The sequence below is a fragment of the Salmo salar genome, chromosome ssa08 (assembly GCF_905237065.1).
Source record: "Salmo salar chromosome ssa08, Ssal_v3.1, whole genome shotgun sequence".
Classification (NCBI taxonomy): Eukaryota; Metazoa; Chordata; class Actinopteri; order Salmoniformes; family Salmonidae; genus Salmo; species Salmo salar.
The window spans coordinates 22,406,510-22,419,459 of record NC_059449.1 but is presented as its reverse complement, the minus strand read 5'-3'; the positions used below and the strand labels follow the sequence as shown (position 1 = coordinate 22,419,459).

Here is a 12,950-nt window from a genome sequence, read left to right as displayed (position 1 = left end):
CCTCTGGGTTAGGGGAGGGTTTGCCCGGGGTAGGCCGTCATTGTAAATAAGAATTTGTTCTTAACTGACTTGCCTAGTTAAATAAATACAATTAAAAAAAATTAAAATAAAATATATATATTTTTTAATTGTATTTAACTTATTTATTTATAGGCCAGCCTGTAGAGCAGTTCTCAGCATGCGCCCCCAAATGGTTATGCAACTCTCTCATGTACTTACGGTAAATTGAATGAGACGTCATCACGTCATGTTGCATTGTTATTATTGTAGACACAGGAACAGGGATTTGTAAACCGCTATGATCTGGGGTTTAAACTACCCAACCAAGTGTCCACTTACAGGCCACAGTGTTTAAACATATTAAAAATCAACATCGTAATTTTTCCCTTTAAAGATTGCCATTATCAATATCTAGCTAGCTAGGCTATTCTAGCTAGAATGTCGGAGACCGTAATGTTTCAGACGCAGTTGTCGTCCATCATGGAAGCTCTATCCACCGCCGCCATGGCGGAGATAACCAAACTAGTGGACGAGTACTCCGCGTTTTTACGAGGGGAACTGTCACGGAAAAAACACGATAACGAAATCCTGATGAAAAAGCTGAAAGTAGTTGAAAACCGGCACCGGAAAAGGACATCTACGATTGAACACGTCGGGGACGGAGTTGGCACTGTGCTGCGCGAGAGACTTTGGAACGGGGGTTCCCTACCGCACCACACGCCCCGTACGTGTTTATATATTTCATTTTAAATGCTTGGTGCTTTTAAATCGACAGTCGAAAATGAAGTAATGTGGCCCCTTTTCTTTCCATGCAGAAACCAACAGAGAACAAAAGCCCGACCGAGTCTTTACGCAGCAGGGATGCAGCAGCGGGTGGAGTAATGGACCCGCGGCGCGGGTAGGACTAATGACGGACGAGGTAGTGTAACCGCTACACATTACACTTTTTTGTTTTATCAGCAGTAAAATAGTTAATCGTTGGCATGGCATTGATATTATTTTCAGCTGAATTATATGGTATAATAATAAGGACTGATAAAACATTGTCTGTAATAGGCTAGAATAGGATAAGTATAGGATAAAAGTATTAATGCATTTCACATTAATACTTTGCATTAATACAATGCATTGATCACACTATCACCGTATGTCCCGTCTGTCCGTTCACAGACCACTGTAACAGACAGGACGGCTGAACCAGTTACCATCAAACAAGAGAGACTGGAGGAGGACGGCCCAGGGGAATGTGGTGCTCCAAATGAACTGAGGATGAACGGTGAGAGAGACAAACCACGTTTTTATACAAGGAATGGAAAGTCATACATTTTTTTATCACGACAGCTGTGATAGAAACAGGAAGTTTCGGTACAATTTTCTAAATGCCAACAGATCATTTGTTCATTCGACACGGTGGGACCTTTTTGTCTGTAAAATGAATTATGCGAGAAATGGAGATTGAAACGCCTCTATGCGCAAATATTGATATTATAAACGTCATTATCGAGGTAAACTTTGGAGTCATGTGATATGGTATGGAAACCTGGCTACTGAGAGAGAAGGAAAGAACTTAAATGAAGGGAGGGAGGCTAAGTTCAAATATCCAGCCAGCAAAATGCAATATTACATGATGGTGGTGGTGGTGATGGTGGTGATAGTGATGATGATGATGATGACATTGCCTTCTGTTCTCTATTCTGTGTTGTCCCCTCTCCTGCATGTAAGCTCCTGAGCATTCCACCACTTCACTGGTCGCCCGGCAACCGCATCCCACTGATCAGAGCCGTTTTGAGGAGGACTGGGGGTTCCAGAGTACCACACCAGGGGGTAGAGATGAACTCACTGACTCTATGGAACACAACTTAGAAGTGGAACATAGAACTATGGAACACCTAGAACTGGAATATAGAACTATAGAACACTTAGAACTGGAACATAGAACTCTGGAACATGACCTCAGTAGCAGCTCTCACTGCCTGGACCAGGACCAGCCTGTAGTAGTGGAGGAAATCCGCCTCAAGAGGGAGCCAGAGAGCCCATGTCCAGACCTCAACCCACTACCGGGGAGGAGAACCAGGCCTGGAGGTCGACCAGGGGGATCTGGGCCAAACGTACCCCGAGTATGCAGCACTGAACCTGGGGTACGGTGGCTACACAGACACCTCTGGTCTATTTTTCACCTACTCGTCAGAAAACCAACTACAAGAACACACTTCCTCCTCGACAACGACCACAGACGATTACGCATCGTTCCCGGGGAAACACTCCGTCACCGTCATGCCTGGTCACCATGGAGACCAAAGAGGAAATGGTGGGACTGTCAGAACTCGAGCTCCCCTCAGCAAAGAGAAGGAGGGAGGTTCGTCTGCAAACATTGTGGGAAGGGTTTCCCCTACATCAGCTGCCTTAAGCGGCATGCCCTCAACCACACGAGAGAGAGGACGCATCACTGCTCCGTGTGTGGGCGGAGCTTCATCAGACCCAGTCACCTGAGGAGGCATGAACTGCTGCACACGGGGGTCCGACCCTTCGCCTGCGCACTATGTGGACGCCACTTCTCCCATGGCGCACACCTCCGAGCTCACATGAAGACACACACGTGATGGAAGTGCCCTGTGTGTGTGTGTGTGTGTGTGTGTGTGACGTAATTGATGTGTGTGTGTGACGTAATTGACTTCTTGTTTTACATATGATCTAAAGTTTTATGTGGAAAGACTTGGACCATTTTTAAAAAGGGTGATTCCACATAAATTCAAGAGTTCAATACATACAGTAGACATCTGTTCTGTGGATTGGCCTTTATTGTCCCCTGCTGTGTTGCTAGGCAGTTTCTGAGTAAAATGCTGATGGTTGAGATGGCTGCTTTCATTGGTCAAGTTACTTTTTCATTCCAGAAGATGTATTTTATTATTGCTGTCAAATCATATTCCAAGTTTGTATTTCCATTTTACAATTAATTACATTATCATCAGAAATCCCACACAGCTGTCAGTAGCTAGGCCTACTTTTAGAGTATATATTTAAGTAATAAGGCCTGAGGGGGTGTGGTATATGGCCAAGGCTAAGGGCTGTTCTTATGCACAACACAACATGGAGTGTCTGGACACAGCCCTTAGCCGTGGTATATTGGTCATATACTACAAACCCCCGAGGTGCCTTATTGCTATTATAAACTGGTTACAAGTGTAATTAGAACAGGAAAAATACATGTTTTGTCATAACCCTGGTATATATCTGATATGCCATGACTTTCAGCCAATTAGCACTCAGGGCTCTACCACCCAGTTTATAATTAGATATAAGCAACTGGAGACAACTCACCACTCAGATATATTTTGGTCCATGACCATGGTTCCAACATGGCCATTTAGCCTAGTCCCCAATGCCTGGCCAACGTTTGCGTCGCGTGCGGGTGGAAAGACAGACAGCGAATGGACAGGCACATCGCGGCGCCTGCGCGTAGTCTCTGTTTAGCGTTCCACCACAAATCAACAAGAGGATCGACATTAAACTAAGTGGGATCATTAAACAAGGTGAGTGGCTGGTATATAGGCTAATATCTGAATGTATAGGCTACAGCCTATGTATGGCATAGTTTTCATAGCGTACGATTTATGATTATTGCTGCATGGTTGGACTGTGGCCAGTGTAAATATTGTCATAAAAGTTGCTCTACCATAGCCATACACGTTTTTATTGTTTTATGACAGCACGGTGTCGTACACTGGCCAACGTCCCGCTATAACCGAACTATTTTACTGTCTATTTTGAGGCGTTTTGGCACCATACTACAGATTGCGCGCAAAGAAAACACAGTAATGCAATGACCGCATGGCAGAGTAGTCTGTAGCTAATCTGATGTGGATTACCGTTATAGGGCGAGTGTACTGTATCTGTTGTAGTCTTCCGCACTGCAATTTAGGCAACAGCTCAGTACGCATTCTCATACCATTAGCGGATTTATTACGCATTAGACCGTAGCCATAGTCCCTAGGCTGTATTATTCCGATTTCCGACCTTGTATTATAATGATTTATCCTTAAAGTGTTTGATGGGCACTATGTATGATTATTAATTGTTACTGCATTATTACACCTGACACGTGTTGTGATGCCTCTTCACTTGTATATTTTAGGGGGAAGATGAACAATAGCCTCTCTCTCAAAGCAAATGACAGGATCATTTATGAAATGGCAACAAAGGAATGAACAAAAGTCATGAGTTACACACTGAAGAAAAGAGAGGGAAATAAACACAAAGTAGAACGAAAGGAAGGGCTGAAAGGAGAGGAAGTGAGAAAGAAAGAGGAAGAGAAACATCTGCAGACAGAGGGGCTATTTGAGCAATCATTCATCAGTTTCCACTGCAGGTTGAGAAACGTCCACACTCCTCCTGGGTTTAACCACTAGGCCTACTATTATGACAACTCATGTTGGTGTGCTATGAACTCAAATTCTACTGCTATTATTTCTACTATGGCCACCACTACCACTTCAAGTCTTAGGTGTTTGAAACCTGTCATAAAACGTGTTATCTCTAACAGCCATTGATTGAAAAGAAGGGGAGTTAACCAGTATATTTTCTGATAAGTGCAGTTTGAATTGGAATGCCACACCTTATCTCTCCCACCCAGCACTTCTTTCTAGTGATACAGATACTTTTCAGCCAGTCGCTCTCAAACACTCAAAGCAAGTATCAAGAGGGATATTAAGGAAAGAGGGAGAGAGCGAGGGAGAGAAAGAGCGAGGCAGAGAGAGAGCGAGGGAGAGAAAGAGCGAGGCAGTGAAAGAGCGAGGGAGGGCGTATAGAAAAGTCAGAGGTTAGAAAAGGGGTCTATTTGAATACAGTCACCCATTAACCTCACATTAATAAGACAACAAGAACAGTCCTTTGAGTGACAGTTAAACAGGCAGCCAGCCAGAGTCAGAGCAGGGAGTCAGTCAGCCAGGTAGGTAGCTATCAGTCGGTCAGCCAGCAAGCCAGTCAGAGCAAGTACTCAGTCAGCCAGGCAGGTAGCTAGTCAGCCAGTCAGGCAGTCAGTCCGTTAATCAGCGAGGATGCTGGGATGCGAGGGGGGAGGGGTGGGGTTGCGCTACAGGCTGACCCTGGCCACAGGACTGGTGGAGTGTCTGTGTTTCGCCGGCGTGGTCTTCGGCTGGGCATCGCTGGTCTTCGTCCTGAAGACAGACGGATACTTCACTGACCTCTGTGTCAATCTGACTACTGGACCCAACAGTACAGTGGAAACAGGTGAGTAGTTCAATGCTATTCAGTTCAATATGACATAGAATAGAATAGTATAGATTGGAATAGAATATGAAGCACATCTGAGGAGTTCATACTAGAAAACTGAAGGACCTGGATCTCTACTTCTATCTTTCTCCCCCTCTCTATCTCTCTCTGTATTCCTCTCTTTCTGTATTCATCTCTCTCTCTGCTCCATCCCCCTCCCCACGCTCTCTCCCCCACGCTATCTCTCCTCATCCATCCATCCATCTCTCTCTGACTGTAGTGGACAGGATGAACAGTTCTCCCTGGTCTTCATCATCCCTAATCTCTCTCCCATCCCTCCATCTCTCTCTTCTCTCTCTCTCTCTCTCTCTCTCTCTCTCTCTCTCTCTCTCTCTCTCTCTCTCTCTCTCTCTCTCTCTCTCCCATCCCTCCATCTCTCTCTCTCAGACTGTAGTGGACAGGATGAACAGTTCTCCCTGGTCTTCATCATCCCTAATCTCTCTCCCATCCCTCCTCTCTCTCTCTCTCTCTCTCTCTCTCTCTCTCTCCCAATCCCTCCATCTCTCTCTCTCGCTCTCCCATCCCTCCATCTCTCAGACTGTAGTGGACAGGATGAACAGTTCTCCCTGGTCTTCACCGTCACCTCCTTTATGAACAACTTCCTCACGCTTCCCAACGGATTCATCTTCGACCGCTTCGGCACCATGGCAACGAGGCTTCTGGGAATGTGAGTCTTTTTCAACTACAGAAATCCAGGCTTCATTGCTAAGGCCCAGAATTTTTCCTGCCCTGGTCAGGTAAGGATGGTGATATACCCATATACAATGTGATATATGGCATATCCATTGCAAATAATTCTTACAATGTCAACATTTAAAGAATATAACTAGGTCCTGACCTCTGACCAGTATTTCCAGGACATCCGCAGAGTCTATTTACACATAGTCAATTAATTACAATTCTTTAGTACGTTTATGCCTAGATGAGAGAGAGAGAGAGAGAGAGAGAGAGAGAGAGAGAGAGAGAGAGAGAGAGAGAGAGAGAGAGAGTGTCACTGAATCAAAAGGGGGTGGGAAGGTGAGGGTCCATTCCTGGTTTACTCAGTCATTGTTTTTGTAGAATGTGTATGCATATTTTAATCTAAGTTCTACAGGTTTATTGAGGTTGTCTTCTGACCCACTGAGAAATGTGTCACCGACTAAAGTTTAACAGACCGTAACCCACTGTGTGGCACCTCTTTATCTATCTGCTCTGTGTTTCCCTCAGATGTCTCTACACCACTGGTACACTGATGGTTGCCTTCTCCAGTTCAGGTATACATAGACTCTACAGTAGAACGGCTGTTATTCAATCAGAACAGCTCTTGATATTTGTGTATTTGATAAATGAACAAAGACAATCAATCAAATGTATTTATAAAGCCCTATTTACATCAGCAGATGTCACAAAGGGCTTGTAAGGAAACCCAGCCTAAAACCCCGAACAGCAAGCAATGCAGATGTAGAAGCACGGTGGCTAGGAAAAACTCCCTAGAAAGGCAGGAACCTAGGAAGAAACCTAGAGAGGAACCAGGCTCTGAGGGGTGGCTAGTCCTCTTCTGGCTGTTCCCGGTGGAAATTAGAAGAGTACATGGCCATTAAGGCCAGATCGTTCTTCAAGATGTTCGAACGTTCATAGATGTCCAGCAGGATCAAATAATAATCACAGTGGTTGAAGAGGGTGCAACAGGTCAGCACCTCAGGAGTAAATGTCAGTTGGCTTTTCATAGCCGAGCATTCAGAGGTCGAGAGAGAGGGTTGAAACAGCAGGTCCAGGATAAGGTAGCACGTTAGGCAGACCAGCAGAAACTGGAGCAGCAGTACGACCAGGTGGACTGGGGACGGGGACCCTGCAAAAGCATTAGGAAGAGCACATTCCTAGTGTAGGATGTTGGATGAGTAGAGATTGAACTTGGCCTATGCTGTCTCTGTGTCTCTCTCCCTCTCTCTAATAGCTCTGTCCATGCTGCTGTTCCCAGCCCTGTCCTTCATCGCAGTGGGAGGTATATTGTTCCTCATCACAAACATACAGGTACAGCAGCATGCCATGACTCCTCAGTTTCAACACAGTTCCAGACAGTACAAACAGTATTCATTACATCTGTGTAACAGGTGTGTCACACTATTTTGTCTGACACATAAAACTGATATTTATTCAGTAAATACTGTATTTCTACTGTATACTATATGGATACTGTATTTCTACTGTGTACTATATGGATACTGTATTTCTACTGTATACTATATGGATACTGTATTTATACTGTATACTGTATTTATACTGTATACTAAATGGATACTGTATATCTATTGTGTACTATATGGATACTGTATTTCTACTGTGTACTATATGGATACTATATTTCTACTGTATACTAAATGGATACTGTATTTCTACTGTGTACTATATGGATACAGTATACTAAATGGATACTGTATTTCTACTGTATACTAAATGGATACTGTATTTATACTGTGTACTATATGGATATTGTATTTATAATGTGTACTATATGGATACTGTATTTCTACTGTGTACTATATGGATGGATGTATTCTTCTTGGACGAATGTCCACACTTGTTGAACTGTTGTTCGCTACTATAGGTTGGGAACTTGTTTGGCTCCCATCGTTCCACCATCATCACTCTCTATAATGGAGCCTTCGACTCTTCCTCCGCTGTCTTCCTCATCATCAAGGTATCACAGAACTCACACATACTGTAGCCTACAGGACAGAGGCCTCTGAGAGAAAAATGTTCTGCTTGTCAGGTTACTAGATAACTGCCTTAAAAAGGCCAAGTGTATAAAACAGATGAATTTGATTATATATTGTAGATATATCCTATATAATGATTATATTTGTATATATTGTAGATATCCCATATATTGATTATTATTTGTATTATATGTAGTCATGGTCGTCTAATAGCTATCCATTGGTGGCTCTGCTTATCCATCTCTCCCTCCCTCCGTGCGTCTTTCCCTCCGTCTCAGGTGATGCATGAAGGAGGGGTCTCCCTCCGCTCCTCCTTCCTCATTCTCTCCGTCTGCAGTGTCATCCACCTCCTCAGGACGTTCTTTCTCATGCCCAACACCCACATTCCCTACCCACTCCCCGAGGGCTTCACCTATGGGTGAGAACTACATCCAACTCCCACCCACACCACCTACCCACTCCCTGAGGGCTTCACCTACGGGTCAGAACTACAACTCCCACACATACGACAGTATTAATCTGACCAGGCCCTATGATACATCATTCCATAGTATGTATGGGGGTTGTAGTTGTCACCTGAGAGAACTACAACTCGCCTGGGGGTTTTCCAGACCATGGAGTGTTTCGTTGGCAGATTACTTGGGCAGGAAAAAGTCCTGTACATGTTCATAGATAAATGCAAAACGAAATTAAATCATTAATAATTATTTTTGTTTGGCATTTAACAAATGGTATTGATTTGTTAGGTTTGTCTCAATGACAAAACATATTTGATGATACCCTGATGCCTCCTTTTCAACAGCGTAAGCCCTGGAAAGTCCAACAGCTACAACGTCGAGGAGTCTGAGAAGACGCGAGAGACGGGGAGGACACCGGAGGGGAGGGGCCAGCTGAGACCGACGACATGCCCCTACAGCCTGATGATGGGCAGCAGTCGGAAGACTCCGGGAAAGGTGTCGTTTGGCCAACTACAATCTTTAATCTGGCTGGGGAATGGAAGGTGCATTTTGTTGACTCAAATGTTTTTCCTCTCTCTCGCTCGCTCTCACACACACACACACTCTCAGTGGCCAGTTTCAGGAGCTGTGTGCAGTCGGGGTTCTTCCTGTGGCATCTGGTGTGGCTGTCTGTCATGCAGCTGAGACACTACCTCTTCATCGGAACACTGAACCCCATGCTCAACCGGCTGGCCGACAACGACTCAGCCCTGGGTAAACCACACGCATGCACACACACCAAAGCATAGGATCACTGAATGAATCTAAATACTCTCTCTCCCCTTCTCTCTTTCTCCACCCTCTCTCTCAGTGAGTCAGTACACCAATGCCTTTGCCTTCACCCAGCTGTGTGGGGTCCTCTGTGCTCCCTGGAACGGCCTCATCATGGACAGACACAAGGGGAAGCCTCTGGCTCCAGGTGAGTGACATGGCTCTAGCTTAGTAACAACAGGATGGTGTTCAATAGAGCACAAAGTAGCAAAATGTTAAGCAATTAAAGACAAAAATGGGTATCCTTATTTGTTAAGGTAGTAGGCCTACCTTCTGTTTCAGTCTAGAATATATATGTTTTAATCCTATTTCATGCCTAATGAGCATGGCCATGGTTCTGGTGTGTGTGTGTCCATCATCATCATCCTCACCCAACCTTTCTCTCACCTCCTCCCTCTATAGGAGAAACAGATAAGGAGGCAGACCTGCGCTCCTCCTCTCTCTCCCTCTTCCTCACCTCCCTCCAGTGCCTCCTCTTCTCCATCTGCGCCTCCTCTCCTCTCCTCCCTCTCCAGTACCTCACCTTCATCCTGCAGGTCCTCAACCGCTCCTTCCTCTACGGAGGCAACGCAGCCTTCGTCAGCATCGCGTGAGTGAAAGAGGGATAAAGAGACAGATAGTGGGGGCAGAGTGGCAGATTAATAGTGAGATCTGACAGGAAGGAAATAAAAAGGTCGATTATAGAAGGAACAAGGGACTCAAAAATAAATAGACAATAGACTTGATATTTTAAAATGAGAAAATACAGTTCAAAGACTAAAGTTTACAATAAAGGAAGGTGACTGAGTGCTACTCATTCATACTTCCCTCAGTTGATGCCTGGCTCTCCTTTCTTTTCTCCTCCCTGCCCTCTCTCACCAGTTTTCCTGGGGTCCACTTTGGGAAGCTGTATGGTTTGGTGATGTCTCTGTCTGCCGTGGTGTCACTGCTGCAGTACCCCTGTTTCGCCCTGGTCAAAGGAGCCCTAGGTGGAGACCCCTTCTATGTGAGTGGGTCATACGAACATACGCTCACTAGATGACTAACCTCCCCAGGCTCAGTTTCTATCGCGAGAGAGCCGGCAGGGTGGACGAGATTAGTAGATGTACTGTACTTGCCAAAAAGTAAATATTGAAATGTCTTTGTTGAACCTCACAGCTCATAACATAATAACCGTGTAACTTGCAGTTGGCCTACTTTGCAGACATGTAAGGTTAAGGCTGCTCTCTCAAAAGGGCTGGCTTTGTCTTCTTTCCTCCTCAGGTGAACATCGCTCTGACTCTCCTCACTCTGCTGGCCTTCATCCATCCAATCAACATCTTCTACCACTGCAGGAAACTGACCAATCAGAGGGAGGATATGGCCGGCGGTGCTGCCATCACATTGGCTGAGGCCAAAATGTAGGGGACATTACATGAGGGTCCTGAGCCAAGGGAAACAGGAATTGTCTTATTTCTAATTGTTTAAAGGGAATATGTAAAATAATAATAAAAGCTTTTTTATACTTATGTTTTACAGTAATCCCATATATTCCATCAGTATGTTTTGTTGGATAGTTGTCAATAAAAATGATTATCCATTATTGTGTCCTGATTTAAGCGTAATAGGTCATGGCAGAGTACGTCACGCCGGAAGTCGTCATTGAAAACAAACTGGTTTCCGGTCAAATTGAGTCACGCAGTCCAAAACAAACCAGTTGGCGATCACATATCAATTTAGCCTGATAAAGATTGGTATAAAAAGGTTTGTGTCTCGTGTAGGCAGAGTTGAAACTGCCGAGGTACACCCAATATCCCGAGTTTCACAACAGCTTTAGAAATGAAGGAAACCACGTTTAACTACAATATTATTCCGAGACGAACGGTAGATGAAGTAATCGTCTGATGCGATCTAGTTTTACACAACTTCAGAAACAACAACTAATCTTTACATATGTCAACAGAGGAAGTCGTGGCTTTATTTCTGTCCATCTCGGAAGTGCCGTTGGCTCATTGTATGGGTTCTCTGCAAAAACGTTAATGGCGGAGAGCCAAGCTGTCGAAAAGTCAGGTCGCCGACGTTATTCTTACCGTGAAAGGTCCAGTACCGAGAACGGAGAGAGCAGAGTACTCCAGTTAGCGGCGGAAAAAGCTGAAAATGAAGATGTCAGTTTCGACAACGATGGCACAGACACAGGTAGTTCATTCCACACACACTGAATCAATATAACATACAAATTATTGTCCAATATGTGTGTAGCTTACTGCTGTATAATTGATTGCAATCTAACACACAGTAGAGGTCATTTGATCAAGTTTGGGGGTTAATTTATGAAATGTAGCCCATAACAAGTCAGGAGATAAAAATCGGTTCAAGTTATTGCCAATGTTGACACTTGCCTTACTTCCAACAACAACAGGTCACATGTAGACCACAGTGATACCAAAGCAGACCCAGATCCATCATACTGTGGCAGTGGATCAAGCCTCCACCACACCCCTCCACACATGCAGCCTGTGGCCATATGTTCAGGACAGGAGGATGATGCCTGCACATGTCACCCCACTGGAGAGAAGCCTTACTCCTGCTCCGACTGTAACAAGACCTTCCACAGACAGGTAGGTACTGGGTAGACGTAGCAAAACGTGATTTCAGCTTGTGGTAAGAGTGAGTTCTTTGGAACTAGCTACTCTGAGTGCCAACCTACACATTCTGTTTTTATTTGGCCGACAGGAATCTAACACAAACTACTACACCAAGGGGGGAGGCCTCTGCCTGCCCGCGCACCTTCTTCCGTTCTGACGGACGCAAGCAACACATGCCCACCAAGAGGACAGGCCCAAGCCGTACATGTGCTCGCACTGCGGCAAATACTTCTCCAACGCCACGGCGGTCGCCGCACACGGGAGAGCAGCCGTTTCCGTGCCCGTACTGTGAGAAGACGTTTGTGACCGCCAGTGTGGTGAAGGTGCATGCCCTGTGCCACCTGAGTGAGCAACCTCGCCCGTGTACCCAGTGTGATAAGAACTTCAGAACAGTGCATGATCTGAGACTTCAGCTGGTGACAAGGCCCTTCCTGTGTGAGAAGTGTCCCAACGCTTTCAGGACAGCCAGGATTCTGCATAACCACAAGGTCAGTAAAGTTAGGTTGACAGGACTGGTCCCTGGTTTTGCTGTCAGTATACATGTAGGTAGGAAACACTGTTCATAGAGGTTTGGGGAAGTGTAGGAGAGATGCAGACTCCTGTAATTACTCTTCACAATACTACACAAAGGTATACTAGAGATCTGCTTTGAGAATGGTTGTTTTTAAATTAAAATATTACCGTATAAAAGGACTGCCATTGAGAATGAGCATAGCTAAATGGGCAGCCTAAAAAAACTAACATTGTTCCCTGTATTTGGTCCACCACATGGAGGACTGTGACCACGCCTGTAAGGACTAGACCAAGACCTTCAAGACACCCCCATCACCTGTGAGGACTGCAACAAGACACCCCCATCACCTGTGAGGACTGCAACAAGACACCCCCATCACCTGTGAGGAGTGCAACAAGACACCCCCATCACCTGTGAGGACTGCAACAAGACACCCCATCACCTGAAGCTCCACTCGGAGGACACGCCCTACGTCTGTCCCGACCGCCTCACCCTCCACTGCCGTACCCACGTTGCAGAGCCCAAGTCCAGGAAGACGCGCCACGAGTGTTCCATGTGCCTGCGAGGCGTTCACCAAGGA

At 45.3% G+C, this 12,950-nt stretch overlaps 2 protein-coding genes and 1 pseudogene across 3 annotated transcripts; all 3 read left to right on the top strand.

The window, feature by feature from the left end:
• Window positions 1-246: 246 nt before the first annotated feature.
• LOC123744175 (uncharacterized) lies at window positions 247-2,490 on the top strand. The gene is made up of 5 exons (XM_045722625.1): window positions 247-724; window positions 816-919; window positions 1,171-1,276; window positions 1,723-2,082; window positions 2,189-2,490. Exons 1-5 carry the CDS (start codon window positions 439-441, stop codon window positions 2,488-2,490), a joined length of 1,158 nt encoding a protein of 385 aa, XP_045578581.1. The 5' UTR covers window positions 247-438.
• Window positions 2,491-3,289: 799 nt separating this feature from the next.
• On the top strand, window positions 3,290-10,812 carry LOC106610534 (solute carrier family 43 member 3-like; annotated as a pseudogene). The gene is made up of 13 exons (XR_006770810.1): window positions 3,290-3,530; window positions 4,133-5,247; window positions 5,827-5,956; window positions 6,496-6,542; window positions 7,223-7,299; window positions 7,874-7,966; window positions 8,264-8,403; window positions 8,788-8,938; window positions 9,053-9,196; window positions 9,294-9,401; window positions 9,656-9,842; window positions 10,115-10,238; window positions 10,496-10,812. The product of XR_006770810.1 is annotated as a solute carrier family 43 member 3-like (transcript).
• A 282-nt stretch (window positions 10,813-11,094) lies between these two features.
• LOC106610536 (zinc finger protein 425) lies at window positions 11,095-12,928 on the top strand. Its single transcript, XM_014209924.2, has 4 exons — window positions 11,095-11,407; window positions 11,631-11,829; window positions 11,945-12,344; window positions 12,631-12,928. Exons 2-4 carry the CDS (start codon window positions 11,753-11,755, stop codon window positions 12,655-12,657), a joined length of 504 nt encoding a protein of 167 aa, XP_014065399.1. The 5' UTR covers window positions 11,095-11,407; window positions 11,631-11,752; the 3' UTR covers window positions 12,658-12,928.
• The last annotated feature ends 22 nt before the right edge of the window (window positions 12,929-12,950 follow it).